Consider the following 12,218-nt stretch of genomic DNA (forward strand, 5'->3'; position numbering starts at 1 on the left):
AGCTATTGTAATTCTTTATTAAAATAATAAAATTAATCAAGGCCTTGGCCATTTACAGATTTTAAAAAAAAAGTTAATAGAAGAAAAAAGTTAATAGAAGTTAATGATATTTAATTAAAGGTTTTAATTATTTATTATTAAAATACTTTTGGGGAACAATAATGATTATCGAAGTTTAATAATATTTTTTTAGAGTACTTAATTAAATTGTTATTAAAATAAATTAGCATCATAAGTTGTGAATGATTATGGCTGGACTGGGGATTTTCCTAGATACAAAAATGATTCTACTGTGATTTGGGCAAATTGTTCTAAAATAGGAATGGGTTAAATAGTAACGGTTGAAATGCAAATCTTTTGTACTTGAAAAATATACATTGAAACAAATACTGAAACCTTATTGTTTAACTCAACTATGTGTTTTCAAAATCAAACCAAACTATGAAACCTACACTATGTTATTTGTATGTTGTCTATGTATTGGGTTTAGGTTGACTAGAGTCTTGACCAATTCTAGGACATCTACCAGAGGCTAGGGAGTTTTGTGATTGTGGTATTATGCTAAACTGATCTTGATATTTTAAACTTGTAAGAATGTGCCTTGGGGCAAAATTCACCTAGGAACTAAGAACTCAAACACAAGCACAACTGTAGACCAAAAATGGATATAATCAATTAATCAGAGTATGTCCTAATATATTGCTCTATTTAGTATATGCAAACACACTAGGAGTGCATGTATATAAAGGCCTCTCAAGAAGCACTTATAATGTCTCTAGAAAGAACTAGGAGATAAGATAAGCATCATGACAACTAAGCACATGCCTTATCCATCATTCTAGATGAGTGGATAAGAATGACAAGGTTGTAGACACCATGTGCTTAATTAGTGTGCTAACTCCTGTGTTGTAGACACCATGTGCATAAAAGAGGTGCAAACTCCTGTATTGTCAACATGGCAACTCACAAGAGTACACATACTCCTAGGTGGCTAATAAATAAATAATAAAAATATGCATTAACCTAAGTAAACTTAAGTAAGTGTAAATAGTAAATACTTATTTACACCAACACAACCATGGTAATGTGCTGGTATTATTGGTTATTGTTTTCAATGTTATTATGGGATAACGAGATGGAAGTTATGACCTACTTGACTTAACCATTTTGAGTCTTCGATCAGTATTTTGGGATACTTTCTAGTTGCTTGTAGAGAACTGAATGGTTATGTGGTTTATCTTTTGATGCTTTCTAGTCACTTATCTAGGACTGAGGTGAAATATTATGATTATTTGATTTGTGCTTTTATGAGCCTAGGGTAGGTTATCTATATGTATGTCAAGAAGAGGCTTGCAATGGAGGTCAGGGCCCTAAGTGGCTACTAGGGTAACCTATTGTAATTTGTTCAATAAGTGAAAACACTACACTGAATGAAAGTAAAATGAACCTAATAAGAGTCTTTTTATGTTCTCGTCCATGCCTTGAGTGCTAATACAGACTAGGATGGGAGTAGAGAGAATGCTTGGTTGCAACCATGCATCGTTAGTATGCCTTGTTAGTACAAGAAGATACTAGTGCCACATAGGGTCATTAGGGGGCCAAGGTCTTGAGAGACTACTAGGGTAACTCTAACGTTGATTTGTACGATGACACTTGTCTTCTTACATAGTAGGTTTCCTACGTGTCTTTGTGTGCCTCTGAGTCTAGATGTCAATTTATCTTGGAACCTTTGAGTTAGATTACTTTTAGGGTTTCCTGGACTTAGAGAGTACTTTTGATATTTGGATTGATATCCTATTTGGGACATGAGATTATCTCCTTAGCACAGTGGGAGTGAGCCTTTTTGGGTTACCACGTGGTCGGGTGGTAGTGCTTTTTACTCTTACCATTGAGATTTGTCTGTTGATACCGTTGTTGGAGTTTCTCTGTCTGCATTTCCTTTCATTCTATCTTTGTGTATGGTTATATCTTTATGATGGATAGGTATATCTTTATGATGGATGATTTCACTTATTGTATTATACTTTGTTTCATGGATCTGAAAGGGATGATGTGATCTATTTGTATAAATGTATATTCTTTTAGCCTTTAATACCCTGTGACATGTACAGTGGATGATTGAGCATTTCGAATTTTATTGTCAAGTGGTATTCGAAACAAATGTATATTATTTAAATGGACTTTAGACTTTTAATTATTCTTTCATATGGATGTGGTATTTATTAGACTTAGTATTATTTAAATTAAATGTGATTTAATATCTTGGGATCCTTAAGGAATGTAATCTGTGATGTTTTATTAATTATGATTGTATGTTATTGCTTCCGCTACTTTATGTTTGATGTGTATGTTATTCTTTCTTTAAAAAAAAAAATGTTTGGCAAACTTAGTAAAACTTTAGGTTAATTCATTTGGATCCCTTGGTGGGGCATTACATAAAGTATCATGGAGACCTTAGGAATGTTGGGTTCTATATCAGTTACATAGTTGGCTAGCTTTTAAAATTTGGAAGAGTATTAAGATCTCTAACAAATTTTGGTCATATGAAAGCAATTAGTTTATCTTATCATTGAATTCAATGTTCTTTTAATGTTACATATTTAACATTAATTGTTTATAAAAAAAGTGCATGAAGCAATTCCTTGGCAGACATTATAATGCATCTACACCATATGCTGGCATATCCATATTTGGTAGAGGAGTCTTGGGAATGACATTCTAGTGAGTGATACACGTGAAGTACTAAAGCATTTAAGGCTCAAATCATAAAATATTGGCACCACGTCATTCAAGTATATGAGAATGAATTTAGAGATAATGTGGTAGACCTGAAGGGGAGAAAAGATGACAAATATTTAATGTAAGCATGTTTAAAATATTGAGGCATTTTTCCTACTCACCACATGGCATGGTGAAAACCTACTAGTCAAATAGTATGTAGGAAATAGAGGTCCTCTAATCCATTATTGGTCAAATTTCAAAAATGACCTACTCTACCTTTCCTTATCACCCACGTAACATAGTTATTGAATTCCTACCAAATAAATTTTATATGTTCATCGTGGAATTTCAAAGTTGTTAGGATAATTTTTTATACTTTTAGTCAATGTAGCACTCCACATGAACCATAAAAGTTAGCTTGGTCCACTACAAAGCTTTCGCCCTAACATTATCAATCATTCCACTCTTCGTTAAATCAAGAGTTGAAAAAAAGATAAGTTGTTATGCTTTTGTAAAAATGAAAATTCTTTGTAAATAGATTTTACATTAAATAAATAAAAAATTCAATTACGATAAAAATAGGTTTTGAGGGGACTTGAAACCCCATACAAAAAAGAAAAAAAAGACATCAAAAAAAGAGTCCTTAGGTTTTAGAAGGACCTGAAACCTATAGTACCGACAAAAACCCCAAACCTAATTTTTACAAGGACCTATAACCTAAATAGTAGAAAACATGCATAATAAAGCACGACAAGGAAAAGTAGAAGAAACAACTAGCATATAGAGCCAGAACTAGAAATCCAAACCAACAACCAAAACCTATAGCAAAAAGAAGGAAATTACTCCAGCTCCTTTGCCCCCTCAATCAAGTCTTTGGTAGTATCAACAACCTCCTGAAGGAAGCCTTCAATAGTTGACATAAGAGCAACTTGAATGGTCGTTTTTGTACTCAACCTAGTCCTTTTACTTGGTCCACTAGTCATCTGGGTAGGCATAGGGGAAATGATTTCCTCATTGCTTCTCCTTGCAATGCTAGCCACCACAGTACATAGATTAGAAGTAATCATATCCATATGTTGGTCACTATCCTTGACCAGTTGCCTTAGCCCTACTTCATAGGTTATAATTTTTTTAGGAATATTCCTAACTTTTCTCTCTAGTTCAATCCTTTTGGTTTTTTCACTATCCAGGCTCTCATGCAAATCTGTTACAATTTTCTTTAGGGTCATGATTTCATTGTAAAGCCAATTATCTACCCGAAGTGTCACATTTGCCTTCAATTTGGCCTTATTAAGAAACATAAGCCTCCCACTGATATGTGTCTCCCCATTAACCTCATCAACAATGTTATCCTTAAGATGATCAGTATCATTATGTGCATCTTCAAGCATAGAGTCTTTTTCATTGCCCCTAGCCTTTTCCTCAGTGTCATTCTTCTAGGTAGTATCATCAATTTTTGGCTCTTGAGTAATAAGGATCATATTCCTATCTTTATTATCCTTATTAGTTTCCATGGAATGCCCCTTCTCCTCGTCAGCTTTAGGGGTAGGCATATTATCTTTCACATTCTTGTATTTTCCCTTGGAGAAATTCAAAGACACGTCTTGTTTCTTCTTTCCCGAATGTAGAGAACCAACATTGCTCCCTGTACCACTAGACTTAACCAAAGACTCATCTTGACTACCCGAATATCCATCATTGTTTGAGGTGTAATCTCCACTCTCTTTTTCTCCCTCCTCTTCTCCATCATTCTCTGCTTCCAAAGTGCCCTTATCATCTTCCAAATTTTCTTCAGGTCTAACCTCTGGTTGTTCCTTGATTTTACCTTCACCCTTAGTCTTTTTCTTTTTCTTAGCACATGCCTTCTCACTTTTCGAGTTGCTATTTGACTCAATTTTATTTCCTTTTCACTAATCTCCTCAATTTTGACATTATGTGTTTTATTTATTTTTTGCACTGGACTTATCTAGTGTTTCCTTCCTAGTTATCGTCTTTCTCTTTCCAGTTGAGGGAGAGAACTTTACCACATTCTATCTATAATATTCCTCAATTAATAGAATGAGGCTTTCATAGAGAACGGGTCTGGAAAATTTTTTCCTATGAGCATTGAGGCTATTTAATAAGGAGAATTTCAAGTAGAAAGGGAAAGAAACCCTATCTTTGTATCTGAAATGATTTTTTAAAAATAACATGGAAATTATGCACTCTTTTAGACCTCCCATCAAGAATGAAATACTCACAAATATAGGACAACACATCTTGCCAAAGTTCCTTAATCTGATCAAGATCGAAGAAATCCCCCTCCTTAACTAGTTTTCTTTCTTCTTTAGGCTTCTTTAGAAAATTTCTTTAGGGCAACATTCAAGATTTTGGTCTCTTTTTTAAATATGATTCCCCCTACAGGGAACCTAGTAATTTCCGCTATAAACTCTCGACGATAGACACAGAAACCCCATGTAAAGTCACTTTCTCCCCAACCCAATTTTTTAAAAATTCTTTAGTTATATGGGCTTTATAGCCATGTAGTTTCTTAATGTAGCCATCAATCTTACCCTTGTGAAGAATGTTCCAAACCATTGTTTTCTCCTTCCAGTGCTTGCAACTCACAAGGTCTTGCTTTCTCAACTCACCACCCATACCACAACCCAGGCTAATAAACAAGCTTCTACGAAGAGGGAAAAAAATACAAGAAAAAGACTTGCAAACTTTCACATTTATTTTTGAAGTTGCTCTCAATATGTGCCAGTTTAAGAGGGTAATAATGAAGAGGTGCCTCCTCGTTAAATGATTACCACCATCATTAAAGTCACAGTTGCCTTCATATTTTAAAAATTTCTTAATTAAGCTTCGCTTCCAATACTCAATTTTATCATTTTTCATTTTGAAAAATTAATAATAATTATAATATTTTAGTTTAGAATGACATATGATCAAAACAAATTTAGATCATTTATCTATGCTTCTATACTTGGACCTCAAACTTTTAAATTTTATTGTCCTTTTTTTTTCTTAATCATAATGAAATAACTAAAATGAATTATTTCAAATCATGTGTTACGACTTTACACATTTTCGTATAAAGCATTATGAATTTACTAAAGTGAGTTATTTTCAAACATGTATTAAATTAGCTTGAATAATCTTAGAATTGTTTAGGAATTTATTGAGGATAACTTAAAAAGAATTAGAAATAAGAATTACGAAAAATAATATCCTAAAATCATATAAGTTGTTTAATTTTTGGCTTTATCTTGGATTGTCATTGTGAATTTATGTAGAGGTTTGACTCTCTTTTTTTTTTGTTGTAATTGTTGGAAAATTTTATGTAGAGGTTTAATTATGGAAAATATAACTCTTATTATGTTTAAATTTATTTATAACAACACCACCACTTTTCTTACTAAGATTTCAACACTAGAAATTAAAAGTGGGGCAGAAACTTAAGTCATCAAAATTTCGTTGATTCAAATATGAATTTGAGGTTTAAATTACATATACAAAATATATCTAGGCTTGCAAAAAGAAACATACAAACTCTATTTTTTTAATAAAGGTCAATTATTTAAATTAACTCTTAATTGTCAATGAACTCTTGGTCTAACAATAGTGTTTAAATGTTCTAAATGAAACTGTGAGGAATCAAGCCTTGTAAAGGGCAAGACCTCAACATCATAAGGGATGAGGTATGAATCATATGCCCCAGGTGATTACAACAAAATCGACACCCCTTATTTCTTTACTTTCAATGGAAAAGATCTCAACCTAAACCTTATGCTCAATATCAAACAAATAAACATGTAAGTAAGTTTCATATATAATTCTTACTCAGAAACTCTTAATTTGTAATAAGTGATTAATGAATAGTATAACATAACTACAATAACTATTCATGTAACTTAATATAAAATATCCTCACATTTCATTTTCATTTTTAATATAACATTCATTTGTCGAACTACTTAATTTAGAAACTTTATAATGTTCTATAAATTTAAAGTTTGAATCATTTTGATGATAGGTATAAAATAAAATAGAACATGTCTAATGTTTATGAGACCACCATGCAACAAGAGGGTGGTGGAAACTGAAAGACATTTCATCCAAGAGTGCATCATATGAAGACATTTGTAGTCACTTTAATAAAGAAATTAGTTGAGCAACTTGAATAAGCTTTAAGAGGCAACAAAGATTCACAAAATGACCTGTTTCTTAATTAAGATTCATAACAAAGACCAATATTGAAAAGAATTCAGAGAATGGGTTAATTTGGTGTCTCTTGGTCCCTTACACTTTTGAATGTCATGGATGTTATTAAAATTCATTCATTCAAAGAACAATGTCAAAGATAGACACACATATCTAATTTTAGAATAAGTTTCAGACCAAAGTAAAAAAAGAAGAAGATAAATATCTTATTGTAGAATAAGCTTTGGACCAAAGTGAACCGTAGACATAAATATCTAAGTGTAGAATAAGTTTTGGACCAAAGTGAACCATAAACATACATATCTAAGTGTAGAATAAGTTTTGGAGCGAATCGTCGATAAATATAAAATAAAATAAACGTTCAACATCCACGAGACCAAAAATAACGTAGTGTCAACTAAGCTCTATACAAAATGTACGAGGGGAAGACACCTAGTAAACGATAGGGGGTCCAATAACAATAATAGTTTTGTCATAGATACCCCCAACTGTCACTCTTAAACCCCAAAAAATGAAAACAAATGTACTAATAGTCGATTACACATGTACTAGTCATTGTTTATATATTTTTTTAACTTTTTAGTCTATGATCCAATTTGTACACCACTATTGGGACATTTCATAAAGACTATTGGGACGTTTAACCACAAGTAGTGTTTTTTTAGTGAGAGACTATTGGTGTGTGAACATAGTGGGTATCGAGCAAGCATTGTGAAATGACACTTTTTGACCACTTTGCACTCAACGATCCCTACATAGAAATTCGCGAATACTCAAAAGTTGAAACCTTACCCTTTAAGTTCTTCTCTCACCTATAGAAATAAACCAAAAATGAATGAAATCTAACTTCCAATTTAGAAGTTCCAGATGTAAATAAAGACCAATAAAAAATGAATCATTTTTTTTCCCAGTTTGCTTTAAAAAAGAACGTTAATTGTCACTCCCCAGAGGAATGAAGTGGTGTTTTGTCAACGGACACTGATACTGCGACCGACCGCCCCTGACCGTAAGAAACAACGTGGCAAACTTATCAACATCCAAACGATATTTTTGTTAATCAAACGGAAAAAATGTTCCCGCGGTCCCCGTGACCACGATGCAAATATATATATATATCAGAGGGGAAGAATCGTTACACATTCATATTTGTTCTACAGTTGCATACATTTCGATAATAGCAGTTGTTTCTTTACTTCCTTTGTTAGCATTTTCAATCAATCTTCAATCTTCCTGTCAAATATATCAAAATGTTGGCAGTATTCAAGGCTTCAGTTGCAGAGGCCCCTGTGGAGCTGGTAAGCCCGCATCAGCATGTGGAAACAAGGAAAACGGGCATGGATTTGATCAATGCTTTCATCTCTGCTGATTCTGGATCTGTTAGTGTAAATCTTGGTGATTCGGGTGCCATGGCCTACACTGTCAAACATCAAGCTTTGCTTACACCTAGGCAAGTTTAGTTTTTCTTTCATTTGCCGTACAAAATATGATGGATGATTTTTATTTTTATTTTTGCCTATTTGTGCCCCTTTCTGTCTGAGACTTTCCCCTGTTCAGGTCATTTGTGGCGGTGGATGATATATTCTGTCTGTTCGAAGGGACATTGGAGAATATCGTGGCGTTGAGGCAGCAGTATGGGCTGAACAAAAGTGCGAATGAGGTTACAATAGTGATCGAGGCGTACAAGACTCTCAGAGATCGGGGCCCTTATCCAGCTGATCAAGTGGTTAGAGATCTTTCTGGAAAGTTCGCTTTTGTTCTTTTCGACTCCAAATCGAAAACACTCTTCACTGCAACGGTATGTCTTTTACTGTTTCTTTTAGGACTTTTTCCTTGAGAAACCCTTGCTTCGTAGTCTTCTGTAACTTTTTATCTGCAAACCCTTAATCTAGGGAACACAAGTGCTATTTCTGTGCATCCGAATAACGAAAATGTTATGCTTTCCATCCAAATGTTAGATCTAGGGAAGTTTTAAATGGGAAAGATCAAATTTGAAGGTATGATCTTGCCTATGGAGCTTGGTCTTCTTCCAGATGCTAACTTGTATCCATGTTATCCAACGACTTGATGATCAAGTCTAAATTTAAGGGCCGAGTTTTAATATTCGAACCTCCGATCTTTATTGAGAGTATCTCTTTTAAAACCGGAAATTTGTTCGAGACAAAATTACGAATACAAGGAAACATAATCTGTAATGAGTTGGCATCCCTCCGGCAGAGTGCTCCTAGAGGAAATTTCCGGCTTAATAGTAAATACCATACTATATTTTGATTCACTTTTTTGAGGCCTAAGTCTGAAACATAGATAGTGTCGTTTGAGTTTGATTTTGGTATTGATTTTGAGCTGGTAAGGATCAAATACTAGCGTGTGCAAGTCGTTCCAAAGCGAGGCAGGGGATATACACACGGCGAAAATATATGGATGACGCCAAATTGAGGTAAAAGATCACCCCTTCTACACAAAATACATACTGCTAAGTTATCAATTCCCTTGCCAATGAGTCAGAGTAATGAAAGGAAAATGCCTGTTCTAGAAACACTGTTTAATCAGTTATTTTGTGAGGACAATATCATTTCAGTAAATCCAGTCCTACCCTCTCTCAGCACAGGTCTGAAGTCATAAGGAAATCCAAGGTGAGTAGGTGAAATTTATGCACATCTCTAAGAAGAGGGATATATCTGCGGTTGTCTTTGATGGATACTTTGTCATCCTCTTCTCTGTCTTGTGTATCCTTTTTAGCTTGTTTGTTTGTAGATACAGTCAAAATATGTTCTAGATATGGCCCTGTTCTCGTCTCTGAGTTGATTGGATGCTATATGCAAAAGCTTCTCAGAAAGAGACTTTCTATATCCATGACTACTGAGAGCTAGGTTTAAAAAGTCTATCGACTTCATGTTCTTAACCATTTAGTGAGTCGGGAGGAATATTTCAAAAACATTTTCACTGACCACGTTTCTGATTATATGAATAGAATCAAACTCTATCCTTATAGTCCATTAGCAGGCACCATAATCCATCAACGGGAATCAAACTCCATAATCGATTAACAGGAAATAGACTTCATAATCCATCAACAAGAAATATAAGTGGAATAGGCATATGTAAATTTTTAAAATTTTGAATTTTCCATTGGGGTGTATCAAATTGGAATTGTGAATAGGAATACGTAGTCCAATTTTGGTCCAAACATGAGCATTTGCAATTCCAACTAAATAAGTGGAATTGGAATACGTATTCCTATTTCAATTTTATTTGTTTTAGAAAACATAAATTTTTGGGTCTGTAAATTTCCCATCAAATTCCGACCGAACCGAACAAAACTAGGAATACATATTCTTATTTCCTATTCTATAATTACAATTCCAGAATACTTATTCCTATTTCCATATTCTTTTTCCTGCAGCCAAACAAACCCTTTGAAAGAGAAATACTGAATTGCCCTACATCAAATTGTACAAACTGTACAAACTGATTTAAGTTTCTAACAGTTTAGAGAACCTTTAGTTAATGAAATATCTTTCTAATACATAATCATCTCTTATTTAAATTAAGATCGTATAAAGCACTTTTTTATACTGTAAATTTTTCATTCACAAAGTTGTATTATGTTTTAGCCATATGAGCTTGAGGCTGAACTTTTCAATTAAGAATCAAAGAATCAGAAGTATCTATTTCGCTAAATTTCATCTGATTGGAAGTGTTTATCTATCTAAATCAAACATAGAAACATTACTCGATTTATTTTTCCTCTTATATTTTGCCTGAGCATGTCTTTATGTGCAGGATGCTGATGGTTCAGTGCCCTTCTTTTGGGGTACTGCAGCAGATGATTGTTTAGTCTTATCTGATGAAGTCTGCTATGTCAAAGATGGCTGTGGAAAGTCTTTTGCCCCTTTTCCTCGGGGTAATATTACACTATTTTAAATGATTTTTATTTTATTTTAATACTTTTGGCTTTCATTTGTGTTAAGTTTTTTTAATCAAAGTTTCGAATATCCATCATCAGAATAACACTTTTGGTTTAGTTTTTAAAGAAATACAAGAAAAATAATAACAGTATTATGAAAAGCTGTTATTAAGTAGATGGTTGATGCATTTGGCCCTACAGGTTGCTTTTTCTCAACATCAGGTGGATTGCAGAGTTTTGAACATCCAAGGAATAAGCTGATGCCATTACCACATGTTGATAGTGAGGGTGACATGTGTGGAGCAAATTTTAAAGTGGACGAGCTTTCTAAAAAGGACTCTGCCATCCCGAGAGTGGGTAGTGCAGCCAACTGGGCTAACAAATTCTGATATGAAATGGAGCTATAGAACCTTTTATTTTTGTGACAGGAGTTATCATAGAGCTTCCAATTTAATTCTGTTGTATGGATTTTTTTTTTGGTTGTTTTTATTGAGTTAGAATGAAATTTAAATGTGAAGATGTTGAAGTGGACTCTCTAATCTGTCAAAATCATTTGGCATCGCAGTATTCTTGAAGAAGGATTTCCTAATCTAAAATGTAGACTTCATAAGTGGGGATCTTCTGTAACTAAAGAATAGTTTTGTTTCCTCCCCTTGTTTTCAACAACTTATTATTTTATATGAGAATATCAGCAATGTGTTAATGGTTATACAATTCAAATTTACGCTTTTAATTAAAGAATAGTTTTGTTTCCTCACTTGTTTTCAACAACTTATTATTTTATATGACAATATCAGTGATGTGTTAATGTTGTGATATTACTATCAGGATTTAACTGTGTGTTTTTTTGAGTCAAACTCATTGACCCATGTTTCATTAGTAGTGATTTAACATGAATCCATCTCTCATGAGAATAAATGGAACACTCACTCATTGGATCTAGGTGATGCTCACAAGGGTGAAGCACTAGGACTTCCCGGGACGTCACCCATCCCAGTACTACTCCAGCCTGAGTGCGCTTAACTACAGAGTTTTCTCCATGGTTAAACCCAAAGCTTGCAACCCCATTTGCAAAACCTTCACCAAGTGTTGTGCCTTATGAACCATTCAAAAAACACAAAAAACACAGTTAAATCCTGATAGCAATATCACAATTTGACTAGCTGTGGAAATTATCTCTTATCGATGTGTTAATGATTATACAACTCAAATTTACGCTCTTTTTAAATATAGTGTACAAACGATGTGTTAGATTATAAACTCCTTTGTACTTCTTATAAGGGCTGTGTGGAACTAGTCTCTTTGCTGGTAACCTTTTTGAATGTTTAAATGATAAATAATTAGTTTATAGGCTTGATACGAAATCAAGATTTGATTTGCATTTAAT

At 33.6% G+C, this 12,218-nt stretch overlaps 1 protein-coding gene across 1 annotated transcript; it reads left to right on the plus strand.

The window, feature by feature from the left end:
- The first annotated feature begins 8,065 nt into the window (after window positions 1–8,065).
- LOC149534739 (stem-specific protein TSJT1-like) lies at window positions 8,066–11,545 on the plus strand. Its single transcript, XM_089803312.1, has 4 exons — window positions 8,066–8,374; window positions 8,482–8,722; window positions 10,708–10,828; window positions 11,033–11,545. Exons 1-4 carry the CDS (start codon window positions 8,175–8,177, stop codon window positions 11,218–11,220), a joined length of 750 nt encoding a protein of 249 aa, XP_089659438.1. The 5' UTR covers window positions 8,066–8,174; the 3' UTR covers window positions 11,221–11,545.
- Window positions 11,546–12,218: the final 673 nt, after the last annotated feature.

The sequence above is a fragment of the Cupressus sempervirens genome, chromosome 10 (assembly GCF_028749045.1).
Source record: "Cupressus sempervirens isolate cs-2001-9-10 chromosome 10, ASM2874904v1, whole genome shotgun sequence".
Lineage (NCBI taxonomy): Eukaryota > Viridiplantae > Streptophyta > Pinopsida > Cupressales > Cupressaceae > Cupressus > Cupressus sempervirens.